At 40.5% G+C, this 13,983-nt stretch overlaps 1 protein-coding gene across 1 annotated transcript in view; it reads right to left on the bottom strand.

Annotated features, from left to right (window-relative positions):
- Window positions 1–7,577: 7,577 nt before the first annotated feature.
- Window positions 7,578–13,983, bottom strand: part of KIAA1468 (KIAA1468 ortholog) — a 61,957-nt gene continuing 55,551 nt past the window's right edge. Inside the window, exons 28-29 of the mRNA XM_009070910.1 lie at window positions 12,393–12,463; window positions 7,578–8,352 (exon numbers count right to left, since the gene is read on the bottom strand). Of these exons, the coding sequence (XP_009069158.1) occupies window positions 8,232–8,352; window positions 12,393–12,463 (192 nt within the window). The 3' untranslated portion in view covers window positions 7,578–8,231. The remainder of the gene's footprint in view (window positions 8,353–12,392; window positions 12,464–13,983) is intronic.

The following is a 13,983-nucleotide window of genomic DNA, read 5'->3' as shown; positions in this document are numbered from 1 at the left end:
TTTGTGGTGGGGCAGGACAGGCCAGCGCCAATTTACAGAGGCTGAGGATCTGGCAGAGCTGACTGTGTTGTTATAAAACCTTCCCTGCTGCCCTGTGTTCACATGCTGCGAAAATAAGCTGGGAGCATGTTTCTGACTTAGGCAAAGAAGGAAGTTGTTCTTTCACTATGTATTTAGATTTAACCCTTGACCCAAAACAAAACAAAAAAAAAAACCCTCTAAGTTTCTCTGTGTCTTCAAATAAATACATTCAAACACAAAAGATGAAGAGAATGTTTTAAAACCCCATCCTTCTCCTGTGCTGCTGTGGTCTGATTTCTGCTCAGAAGAGTAATACACTCAGGACACAAAGGGCTGCTGGGTTTCTCTCCAGTGTGGAGTGCCTAACAGCCCAGCAAAATGAAGCTCTGACCTTCACGTCACCTTCTACACAGTTTCCAAGGGCCATAAAGCCTTTTAAATCTTTGTAAACTATGTTCCTCTCAATGCTTGACACCCTCCATGTCCTCTGCACATGTTGGGCCCTGTCTGACCCGTGCTCAAGCAGATTTGGTGCGCACATTCCCCTGCCTGGTCCCTGACATGATGTGGCTGTTTTGGCACTGGTGGCCCCTGTGAGTGTTTGCTGCTCCACAGTGGGCAGTGGGGCAAACCAACAATGCATGTTGTGCCTGGCTTAGGGCCAGCAGCTGCTCCTGCTGCCCATTCACCTCCAGAAGCACGAAGGCAAAGGTCATGCTGACGGGTTTTAGCAAGCTATAGAGCTTGCAATTGCAGTGTCAGAGCCCTGTCAACCTGCCAGAGGAGTGGGGGTCTCACCACACATGGACTGGACAGACTCTGGTACTGAAGAGAAAATGAGTTGGGAGTTAGGGGTGGGAGGGATGGCCATGGCACCCAGATTGCCTGGTAGGCAACAAACACAAAACTGACTTCACCAAGGGCTTTGTAAAGCAAGTTGCGATGTCTGGGTAAGGTGTGTGCCCAGCTGCTGGCAGCAATGTTTATTCCCTGTTGGTCCTGGAGGGAGACTGGTGAGATGAAGGGGCGGTGCTGGGGGTGATCCTTCTCCCAGAGCCACATCCACCCACTGCCAAAACCTTGCAGCCCTGTGCTAGCTGGGATGTTTTAAAATGTTTGTATTTATGGTACAAGGAAATGTTTCTTTTTAAACAGAACAGTCTGTTAAGTCTCTTCCCCTTTTCACATTTAGCACAACACTGAGGCTATAGGCTATGTTTATTTACCAGCTGCTCATTCTAACCACAGATTTACAAGAGCAAACTCACACTCTCAGGAGCAGTTAGATGTGTTATCAGCTCACCCTGAAGGTGTCAAGTAAAGGGTTTGAAGGCACTGAGTAAAGCCAAGCCCTGTGCAGCTCAGAGGAGCCCCTAGACCACACATCAGCTTGATTATTTTTGCATTCTCACCCTTGATCCTTCCTGAAATAAATTCTTGTTATGACTGAAATTTCTCTCATTTTCTACCACTCTGTGAAAATAGCCTCTTTTTGAAAGCTCAGACATTTTCCTCCAAGTTGAATTTTATGTTTCTGAGCCAAAACCCGCAGAAGCCACTACTGGGTGCTTTATAGTCTTAATTATGGATTGCAGTAGATTGTTAGAAACTAAAATGTGAATGCTAGAAAATATGAACTAGGGAATATATAGCACTGTCAACTCACATTTGTCACATATATCATTCTACATAGCACAAGTAAAAACTAAAAATTTGCACCAAAACTGGCTTTCTTTTCTAGAAAAGATTTCTTTGTCTACTACAGAACATTAGTTTTTCAGCTACCTTTGCAAAGCACCTATTTTGAATAAAGCCAGAATGCTCAAAATCTTAAAGTTTGAAACTTACGGTGACATTCGGGTGCCTCTAGTTTCAGTTCACCACTGTGGCACACAAGCCTGAACTGGACACCAGCCTTTGGGAAACTCTTATTAAAGAGGAGAGATGGAAAACCATGTGCAGCCTTAGAGGTGTGACAGAATCAAAATAATACCTTGGATAATTTTAGGATCCCTTCCTTGGTGAAGCCTGCCATGGAAAACAAACCATGAGCATAGCTGACTGCTTAGCAGGTCTGTGACCAGTATGGATGTCTTCTACCTCCATCCTCGAGAGAGAAAGGTGGGTATTACGTGCTAAATACTATTTTAAAAGAAGTACATTCATACACAAAATCATGCTGCCAACTTGCTTTTTTCCCTTGGTTGCTTTCTTAGTTAATCTAATAGAAAGGCCCATCTGAGGTTTCTGCTAAGATGTCCAAACCCACTTTTAGTAGTTATTATAATACCCTTCCTAGATGTCTTCACTGCTCCAATCCTGCAAAGGTGCTAAACTCAGCAACAAGGTTGCAGCCCTTTCATTTCCCTTCAGGAATGTCATGCCTTTCCCTTGGGTCACGAACAAAGGTAAGAGCAAGGGATAATGCACTCCTTTGTTTTTAGTGAATGTCTTATGGAGGGTGCTACCATAATGAGAAATTCAGTTTTGGCGAGTCTGTGCTCTCGCATTAACAGGCCAGAGAAAGTTGCAGTGTGTAGAATTCAGTGTATTTGTGTAATAGAAAGTCACCACTGAATGGGACTTCACAACAAACTAGAGCTGGTTAAAAGCAGCTGGTCATCTCCAAGCATGAGGAAAGGCTTCCAAAGGGCTGTGCTTGTTTATATAGGTTTGGGGTTTTTTTGTGAAGTCATCATTCTATCCATTAGGTACAGTTTGAATCTTGGGAGAGTGGAGAGAATGTTCCTTAATCCAGAATTTACAAATGGTCAGCACAGTGCATTTTAAATCTCTTTAGTCACTGACGGGAAAGTGTCAGGCTTTTCTTGTTTCTTTTCTGGTGTCAATAGCCTTTCGGATGCCCTGCTCTTTCGCTTGTGCTCATGAGGAAGCCATCAAGGCATGGTGTTCTGAACCATGGGAGCAGGTCTGCTGCAGCTAGGGGTGTGTTTTGCTCTCAGTGGGCCCTCTTGACAGGAGCCTGGCTCTCTCATCTATTTCCCTCACAGCTGGTTAATAGATATTTATCTATATCTATAGAGAGAGTGAGATAAGACACACCACACACGGTTTTCTCTGCTCCCTGAAGTATGCTGACTCTTTCAGCATCTGCTCACACGGCAACAAGAATTTCCACTGGTCCTCTCTAGGAAACTTTTGGAAGGCCTCCATCTCAAGAAATGGTTCATCACCTTGATTTCCTCATCAGCCCTGCAATTGCACTTTGGTGTGGTGGTGCAGAAACCAAGGTGGAAGGTGCTGCCATCTGTCACTTCCCATGCAGGGAGGCTGTAGTGGAGAGGATATGCACATTGGTTTTCCACCTCTCTAACAACAAGCTCATGCTCCATTGTGAATTCAACTGCAGGCTCCTCCTCTCACCCCAGTCAGGACCTTTACTGGTCCCTTAGGTTTCCTGCCTGCTCTTCTGGTTACCTACTGGCACAAATCAGAAGAGAAACAGCACAGTGCTGAGCTCTTCAAGGGCTGACATCACCAGAAAAGATGGGAAAAACTTTTCTTTCTTACTGTCCATCTTCAGGAGGAAACATGTGAATTCAACTGCAGGCTCCTCCTCTCACCCCAGTCAGGACCTTTACTGGTCCCTTAGGTTTCCTGCCTGCTCTTCTGGTTACCTACTGGCACAAATCAGAAGAGAAACAGCACAGTGCTGAGCTCTTCAAGGGCTGACATCACCAGAAAAGATGGGAAAAACTTTTCTTTCTTACTGTCCATCTTCAGGAGGAAACATTCCACACCAAAGTCCTCTCACCCCAGTCAGGACCTTTACTGGTCCCTTAGGTTTCCTGCCTGCTCTTCTGGTTACCTACTGGCACAAATCAGAAGAGAAACAGCACAGTGCTGAGCTCTTCAAGGGCTGACATCACCAGAAAAGATGGGAAAAACTTTTCTTTCTTACTGTCCATCTTCAGGAGGAAACATTCTTAGTCACACCAAAGGCTTTGGTGACTGTCACTTTTGTCTTACTTTGTTGCATCTTCTCAGTTTAGAGGAAAATTAACCAAGGCATTCAAAACTGTTCTAGGTTTGATGTCATCAAAAGAAGCCAAAAATCATTTCTAGGTGACTTGGAAACCAGTTTCAGTTTAAAAATCTTCCTCTGGAAGCCATTCCAGAACAGATGACAAATTTCAAGCTCCGAGTAGAAAGCAAGTGTTGAGACTGACAAGAAGTTTTTGCCCCATTAATTTCATCCACTGGTAGCAGTAGGAAGCCAAAAAGGAATTTCTTTCAAAAGCAAACACTTTTCTACAGTCCTGTTTCTTTACCAGAGACCCGAATTTTGGTGGTGTGTTAGTGTCATGTCACTGTAGCAGTAGCTGTGGAGAGACTCTAGAGACCACAAGACAGAGATCATCCAGTTGGAGAAGCCCATGGAAAAAGCAAGGAACCTTGCTTGCAGAGAGAGGCGAGTTTCCAAACCAGGGCAGCTTCTGTCCTCAGCTCCCATGCAGGAGTTTAATCCTATGCATGGGCTGCAAAGCAATGTGACCCCCAGAAAAAGGTTTGCTTAGCTCCAGATCGTCCAAGGGCATTTGACTGGAATTCAGCCCTTGCCAGCAGGAAGGAAACGTGCCCTGCAAGCACAGGCTGAGACATGAGGCCTTGACTCAGGTTAAGGGATATGTCAGGGGACTGACAGGTAACCCCCAGCCCCTGGAGTGGTGATTGGAGGATGTGTAGGTGAAAGGACCCTGCAGGCACTCAGCCATCAGACCAATGGGCATGTTCTCTTGTCACACCGAGCATCTCAGGGGATGTGCTGGAGAGTTTCTGGTCCATGTCTGGAGAAGAGCTTCTCCCTGCCTCTCTTCCAAGGCCTTTCACAGCTCTGGTGCCCTTCCAAGGGACAGCTATAGTTCCTGCAGAATTCCTGTTGTCCTCTTCCCACAGCCACTCCTGCTCTGACTCACTGACAGTGTCTGGAGTTTCCATGCCAGCTGATTCCCAGAGACTTGCCGTCAGAGCAGGCAGGAGACCATGCATGGTGCAGTGGGATCTGGGCTTGACTTGTTATGGAGTAAACAGGAGTATTCTTGTAAAAAGGAGCATTTATTCACCTAGATTAGAAGATAGGAAGAGTCATTTATCTAATTTACAGTTTTAGAAAACAACCTCTTTCAGAAGAAAACACAGGCGTAACATCAGTCAGCCTTATGTACAGAAAATGTATTTAGATCATGAACACTCACTCAGGCAGCCAAATACCTTCAGCCCACTGATTACCTTTGCTTAAGAGTGCAACAGTCACTATTTTAAACAAGAATACTCAGATTTTGTCAGAAATGTCCCTAGGGGCAGCATGAGACCTTCAACACATTCTCTATTTAAAGCCAACAAGTTGAAGAAGTTCAGGCAATGCCAGTAACAGTATCATTTTGGGGTTTACAGAATCCTGACTTAGGCAATGTCATAAGCAATTGAAGATAACCCTTTGGGGATGAACTGCTTTCCATACTGCAGAGAAAATCTGTCTTCTTTTAATGAGGCATTTTCTCCCAAAAGTTTCACTTAACTTTAGAGTAACAACAGGGTAGGAATAGGGGAGTCAATTTAAAATACTCTAGTAATTCTTTCCTTTAAAGAGGTCTTCTTTCCCAATCCTGAACGCCACAGTTAGGAGGAAAAAGGAAAAGCCCAATAAAGAGGTCTTCTTTCCCAATCCTGAATGCCACAGTTAGGAGGAAAGAGGAAAAGCCCAGATATCCCCAAACCTCACACAGAACAACTTCTTCCAATCTTCTGGAAAATCTGTCACTATCGGGAAACTAATAAACATTTTAATAAACTTCTGTAACTAACAGACTGGAAATTTAGGAGACAACCTGCATTGTGAGTTTGTTGCCTATGCAGTAATTTTTTCACCTCAGCAGTTACTGTGTCGGTCTTTACAGGATACTCACCGAAATTCCTCCTTTGGATAATCTGGAATGAAGTAGAACGTGACTGGAAAAACCTACACTTTGCAAGGGGCTGCAGAGACTGGACCTACTTGGACAAAGATGCTACATTTGCACTAACAAACTAAAGGGTCTCATCCCATGATCATCCATAGTGAAATTGCTGTGACAGGTTTCTGGCTCATGATGATTCACAGGTTTGCAAACACTGGATGAAGTTCAGTGCAGTTGAGCAGCCACTCTCACAGGCAGCTGCCCTGCTTTGGAGAGTAGAAGCTGAACCATAAAAAAAATTCTTTTCGGTCTCATAACTACAAAGCTACCTCTAGCACTGCAACTGCTGGAACAGAGTGAAGGAGAAAAAAAGAATAAAAAAGTGTGGCACAAGAGACACAAGAAAGGAAGGGAAAATGGCAATAAAGGCACATGACTAGAAGCTGGGCACACAGAGGTAGGAAATTTAGCAAGTTCAGTCTACCATCTACTATGTAAAGAGAGTGAAGGCTAAAGAACTTCTGCGCATTAGGACCTCTCTCCTGTAACAGCTTTTGATGCGATAATCTTCCTCGGAGAAGACTAGAAGTAACAAGACAAGGCAGGTATACAAAACTTTTTATTGACAACAGAACAATAGAGAGGAACGTCACCACTTCCCATTCCTCAGGAATGTCTCCATTTCACAGTCAGTCTGCTAAAAGTATACTTTAATGGTAACAAGCAACACGAAGGCATGGAGCTGTCTGTAATCTCAAGAAAAATGTTTCATCAGTGCAGTGTAAAGGGACCAACAGTGTGCAAGTGTGCAGCAGGCCCTGCCACAACACAAACAGGGCAGGCAACAGTATATGCAGAGCCAACAGGCACAGACATGAAGCAGTCAGAAGCCTCAAGTTATTTCCATTATCGCTGTCTGAGGGGAATACCTGACGTACTATTCCATCCACACTGTTTCAGAAGTGAATACTGTATTTCCTCACTCCTTTTGCCTTCCCTATCCTCAAAGATGTTAATACTTCCAACTGAATGGTACCATGTCAGAGAATGCCTGAGCTTTTATATTTTGCTGCCTCATACCAGTTCATGCATGCACTTGAGTTTACTTTCAGAAGCTTACATTGACATAAAGAAGGGGGGGAGGGGGGGGAAGTGCTGCGTAAGAAGAAAAGGATTTAGTTATTAATGCTTCCTTGCTAACAAAAATATTTGGTAGTTGTTGAATATACTCCTTGTAAGGTCATTTTCAAAAAGTATATATGCAGTCTTAACATTTTAAAGAAACTGCACATAAAACTCTCTCAAAACAATTTCAAATATGCCAAAATTAAATTTGAATTGAAATGCATTCTGAACAACAAAATGTATTAATTTCAGCTTTTACAGTACACAGAACTGCACAGTGAGTGCAAGATGAAAGCTGTCTCTCTCTGGCATAGGTTTCCTGTGCCTGCAGAACTGTACTGGGGACCCTGTGTAGTAGCTTATACATTTATTAACATCTATTAATTTATCATGTTTTTCCTTTACTTAATGGATGTGCCTCTGGATGCGTAGACTGGTTGGTAAAGTGCTTTAAAATAAAACAAAAACACCAACAAAAGAAAACATCCCTCAAAAAAAACATAATAAATGTGAGAATTTTATCTGAAGGACTCTGTACAGCATTTACAATGTCAGCATAAAGCATCTGAAACATGAGCATTCCCTGCAGACTGATGCAGTGCAAGCAGTCTCATACATTAGATACTGCAATTCCTCTGGATTCAAGATGCACAATACTTACAAAAACAATCCTAGAAGCACAGACAAATGCTGGTGGCTCTTCCTCTTCTTTTTAGAAACATAATTAAAAAATCTGCATTACTCTCTCATAATTTAAATACATAAGTAATCTCCACTTTTATTACTTCATGACAATGACTTCAAATTTACATTATTTTAAGTACCATCAGAATAGCTCCATGTATAATACAGATATTTGCTGATATCCTGTCAGAAAATAAAAAAACCAAAACCTTCCACTATATAAAAAAATTATGCTGGAAAGACAAGAACACGGAACAGGGACTTGGTACAGACTATGATTTCAGTTTTATATCAACCACAGTTAACCCAAAATTAACAGATACACAGCGATATTCAAAAGCAGTGCAAATATCTTTGGAGGTTAGAATAAAATTATACTACAAGAACATAAGACAGAAGAAATTAAAAGGCAAGTACTTCAAGTACAGGAACCAGTCTCTGTGAGGTCCATCTTAGTGTTAGCTAGGAGTTCCTTTTCCCATCTTACTTCTTCCTCTGGAACACGTTAGCCAACATTGCACCTGATGTAGTCAGCTGGCCCATTTTGTTCAAAAACTTGGTCTTTGTATCCTCACTCACCAGGCTTGCTGCAATCGACATCGAGCTAGGAAAGCAAAGCATTCAGTGACATGAGACTATGAAAGAGCATTATGGTGTTAACTTAATAAGCAGCTAAGTAGTCTTTGCATTTTAGATGTTTCAACAAAGGAGACCAGTCCATGAAGAACTGAAAACCCATCACTACCTAGTCCACATAGACACTGTTAAACTGATTACAACATCCTCATGGTGATAGTAAGAATTGTAAAACACTTTTTTGTGCCCACTACCTTTTACTACCTTTGGAAGTCACCACATTAGCATTTGTTACCTATTTGGCAACTGCTCTAGTGACAAATACCTCTGTGAAAGATCAACTTTGCCTTCTGATGAGAAATGTCAATCCTTACGTTTATTTAGTGTAAGTACAACAGTCTTAGTTCAGACCTATCTAGCCCCAGTCCTGCCTTCAGCAGTGACCATTAGCAGACATGTAGAGAAGAATAAAAGCAAGGTAAGTACAGAACAGTGACCTCTCTCCTTAATTTCCAACTCTCTTATTTTCCAACTATTTCTACCTGAGCAGAGTTACAAATTGATGCGGACTGTCAATCTAGTAACTCCCAATAAATCTTTATTTCACATTACTTGGTCAGCTTTCCTTTTATGTCCTTGTAAATGTCTTGTAAACTCCACCCTGAGTCTACTGGGCCAGCCCCTCGCTGGGTAAGGAGCATTCTCCTGGTGGTTGTGAATGTGGCTCTTACTACCTGTGCTTGAATGTTCCTACTTCATACATACTAGGGAAGACAACAGAGTCTACAGGTTTCCCACAAAGTGGACTGGAAAGAGCAACCCAATCAGTGCTGAAGCTACAAGATGCTACAACTTTGGAGAAATTATCCTAACATTACACAATTAACAACTTTTTTGGTTTTGTTGGGTTTTTTTGGCGTTTTTTGCCTTTTTTTTTTTAAAATTTACAGAATATCAGTGAGTTCAACATCAGGTATATATAACTGTTTAAGACAGTAGGAGTAATCTGTCTCAAGACAGAGCAAATGTCTGATAGCAGGAATATTAATAAATATTCCACACTTCCTATAATTGTAGTTAAAACGGCAAACATGTTTCAACATTAGGGCCAATTTTACAAAACATTACCAATGAAATTCTCTCTTGTGAGCTCAGTAAGGACTCTGCATTTCAAAATTGTACCTAAGACCATAAAATATGTATTTCTGGCACAGGCCAGATTCCAGGAACTGACTTTTCAGTCCGCAAGGTTATGAACAGTTCTGTGGGACACACTTGCATCAAGGCAGGTCACATTGAAGCTAACTCCAAATTGCTTTAACAGAACATGAATGATTTCTCCAAAGGTAGCAGGGATGCAACTCTATTTTTTTCCCCATTTCATACCACACAAAAATGGTGCTCAGTGATAATGAATTCAGGTTCTTTTTACAGTACCTTAAAAAGCAAAAGGGAACCTTCTTGCTAATGCTGCACTGTGGATTTACAGAGCTTAATAGTATCATTACTATTTCCTCTCGAACGTATCCCCCACCCCTTCTACTTTTTGGGCTGAAGTGACTCCCTGTCTTCTGCACTTCCACATTGCCTAAGGGACCTAACTCCTTGAAGGGGCCTTGGGTACATCTCACAGCACACTCAGAGGACCACCAAGCATACTCTTAGGTACTAGTTTCAGCATATCTCCTATTAATGGAACTGGTTACTCAAATCAATCATTCATTTTCAGTACTGTTAGTTGGCATTTTCTGAAAGCTCTGGAGAGTTCCACAATAGCTAATGTTTAGTGTTTCAACATCATTTTACTGAAAGCACAATGTCTCCATTTTTAGTAAAGCAGAAATTTGAACATTGTTCTCAGGTTATATCTCTCTCTAGACAACATTAAAATTAACCTAAAAATATTTAAGAGCCAATGATGAAGATATATAGCTATTTTCAAATGAGTGAAATATTTCTTTCAGGCACAATCACATAGCCAGACATCTTCGGCTTAATTAAATATCTCCAGTCAACTAATGAATCAATTATCTCCAGCTGACAAAGCTTAGCAGGTAAGCTACTGCTGCTGTAAAATGGATTCTTATGCAACTTCCTGTGATTTCACAATGAAGCAAGAGCACATAAATTATGTAAATAACAGTTTATATTCATTATCAGATGGTTAAGGGCAAGAAGCTAAGCCAGATGTATCCTTAGAGTTCTGTGTAACTAGGAAAAATTATTTGGGAAGTACTGTATATTCCAAGCATTAGCAGCATTAAGACGACAAAACTGCCCACTTCAGAAAAGAAAGCCTAGCAACTGGCAACAAATCTGTAGTTCTAGACAAACTGTGCTTTCAACAGTTTAATGATCCTGAGTAAGTTTGAGGAAAGCCAGGAAATGTTCCATTGCCTTTTGAAACAGCCATCTGATGTCAACAATGACAAAGTAACAACTCGAGTACCCAGAAGTTAATGTTTTCTAATAGTATGTTGCTGTGAATAGAAACATAATCCAAACACTCAACATACTTAGAAGTATAAATATGGACCCAAAGTAGTTCTATTAGTATTCAAATAGAACATTTAAAACATAGCACCAAAAATATGAAATCAAATAATTTGAGTCTCATATCTTGAAAATGCAATCAGACAACCCAACAAGGCAATAGCATATCTTGGTTGAAACAATTAGTCCTACAGAAAAGTGCTTGCATTTATTCCTTGTTTAATAAACTAAACAAAACCCAACCCAGAAACAAAAATAATGTGTAACCATCAAATTCTTGACCAGCTCTAGATGAATTACACATGCTACACAGTTTTGCCTGTTTTATGGGGAAGCTCTAGGCCAAAACAAACATTCATGCTGGACATTTTATAAAAATCAGTTTGTAACCTAAGTGAAACATAAGTCTGTAACATAAGTGAAACACCTTGTTAATTGCTAATGTTTAACAAAAGTAGCTATCCAGTATTAAAACCCACTATATTTGTTGTTAACAAAAATCTAGTAATTTATGCCAGTTGCATTTAAATCCTTTGTCAAATATGCATTTATTGCTGAAATTAGGAACTGAAATTTGCAAGGGCTTAGCAAGAATAAAGGATATTTATGCATATGAAAAGGTCATTTCTTCAGTGGTAAAATATTTCGTGTTAGTTTTGTACAGTAAAAGACTGTGACCATAGCCTGATTTCAAATAAGGCTAATTAAACAGCAAAGGAACACATTGCAAAGACTTTTCAAATCTTATGGTTTTCAGCAGTTGCATTCTGAAAGAAACCACACTGGATGTTGTAGTGGGTTTGCATTTATGTGTTTCTGCAATGGCTTAATAGGACTAACTGTGACTTCAAAGTATTTACTACTAGTAAACCCTGAAATATTTTATTTGGTGCATAAGAGCCTGACCCTTTTTCCACACCATATTTCTTCTGTTCAGCTCTTGTGCACCTTTCCTATTTTGGTCATTCTCAAAATATCAGACTATGCCTGAACTCTATCAAGAAGTAAATGCTAAAAGTCTGTTACGGATATGAAAACAGGACATGAATAAGCTTCAGTAGTTGTCTCAATTTCTATAGCAAAGTGTTGGGACTGAGGACAGATACTCTTTTCTGATACCTACTGTTTCTTTTCAAACTGTTCCCAGCAGCACTGCTAAGAATTTATTAAATTATACAATAATCCATGAGAATTTCCCTGCTGGAATGCCATTCCAGGCAACAAGCAGGCAAAAGAACACATATACACCTCATCATAATGACACTGAGCTTTCCAATCTCCGAGTCCAACGTGGCTGTGTTAGCTACTTGTGTTATCAGGAGAGAGATGCACACATACTACACCACATGAGGCAAATGGATGCATGTGCATTGTGTGTATGAGGCCTCACTGGAGAGCTGGGTTTATTCTGCCTTTGTACAATGGTTGCTTCGCCAAAGCGCAAGGCAGGTCAGCTTTCAAATACAAAAGATGTCAAGGCAGGATTTCTGCACAAAGCTTGGACACCATTATGGGATACACTGCATAGACCACAACTCTGGAGGCATTTATAAAAAAGGGGAGTGAAAGTCTTACCCTTGCGGTTCTTGGACGGTCTTGTTTTCCACTTTCTGTTCACACTCTTTTATCATGGAGCTTAAAATAACCTAAGATACAAAAGGAGGAGATATATATGACACTTTTTCTCTTACATTAACACTTCTTATGAAATCTACTCTGCAGCTAATTCTGACATTAGCAGAACTGTTTGAAAAGTTCCTCTCTCTTCTTTCTCAAGTGCATTTAAATTCCAGCTATCTGGTAGTGCCTTGTGGATACAAACAACAAAAACGTTCAAAATACCTTAAGCACAAAAATGTTTTTGCAATAGTTACAGGAGTTCAAGGCTCCCTCCTGTTTGCCCTGGCTTTTTAAAATAGAGCTAAAGCAAACACAACTCTGGGACACATGCTATCTTCATGAACATTGCACATGAAAGAAAAAGCAAGGAAAGAAGAAAGTGTGACGGCCACACGACAGCACCTTAACGGAAAGAAAGTGCCAAGCAAAGTTCTTATTTAAGTAACTGCAGTGTTAAAGGATTCTGCAGAGTATTTAAGACTGAAAAACAACTCTGCGCTGACATTTTTACATTTCTCCAAAAATAAAGGAATGATTCCCAATAGTAGGCTTAAAAAAACATAAAAATCAAACAATTTATGGGATGGGTATATGGTTCCCTGCCCTGCTCACAACATATTGTTTTAACACAGTAAGACAAAATCATTTGAAACACTTAGGTGAAACAGTTGCAATGCAAAGTGTGAAACCATATTAAAAAAATAAATATACACACACACACACATGCACACTACATAAATAGAAACTTCCTTTGCTCACAGCTCAGGAGAAACCTAAACATTTTTTTTGAGACATTGAACTTAAAATCTCAAAACTACAAGCAATTAAATTTAGAAGTGTCTTACCAAACCTGAATATATACAATAAAGGAGAAAACCCAATTTCAACCTCTAAAGCATAGTTACTACCAACTGGTAACTATTTTAAAACGTATTTGCAGACTTAAAAAAGCTGGTTTCTGTCAAATTGCTTTGGGCATTTGCTGCACAGCCATTAATTACCCTGAGAAGAGGCAGCCTGGTCTGCAGATCTGTGCCACTGCTGACTCTGTTTGTCCAAAAGCACTGCTTCAGCATTTGAAACGTTTTAGTTAGCAGGTGTTATATACCCTTGAATGTTTCAGGGAGCAGCATTCAAACAGGACTACAACTCTTACTGCTGAATTTGTTGTCCTTCGTTTGCATAAAGCATTAGACAAGCACTTAAACTTGAGTACAGAGACAAAAAACTACATTCAGAGTGACAGTGAAAAAGCAAACTTTGTTCCATACTAAAAAAAAAAAATCCTTGAAATTTCGAAGCACATCAGCCATAATTTTGTTATTTAGCATTTCTATCCGTGCACTGGAACTTTTCTATATTTTTGTACCTCTATAATCCAGACATCTTCAATACAACATAAAGTCTTGATCAAAGGGAAAAATAATTCATCAAGGACCCAGAATCATTTCAGTACCAGGATGGAGCTCCCATCCATTGCACAGCTCCTTCTGGGAAGGCTGCACAGTTATTGGATGAAATGGAGCAACTCTTCCTTCTTCTCCAA

This window comes from Acanthisitta chloris, unplaced genomic scaffold (genome assembly GCF_000695815.1).
Source record: "Acanthisitta chloris isolate BGI_N310 unplaced genomic scaffold, ASM69581v1 scaffold9673, whole genome shotgun sequence".
NCBI lineage: Eukaryota > Metazoa > Chordata > Aves > Passeriformes > Acanthisittidae > Acanthisitta > Acanthisitta chloris.
Note: the sequence above shows the minus strand (reverse complement) of the source record. Positions and strands in the feature narration are given on the sequence as shown.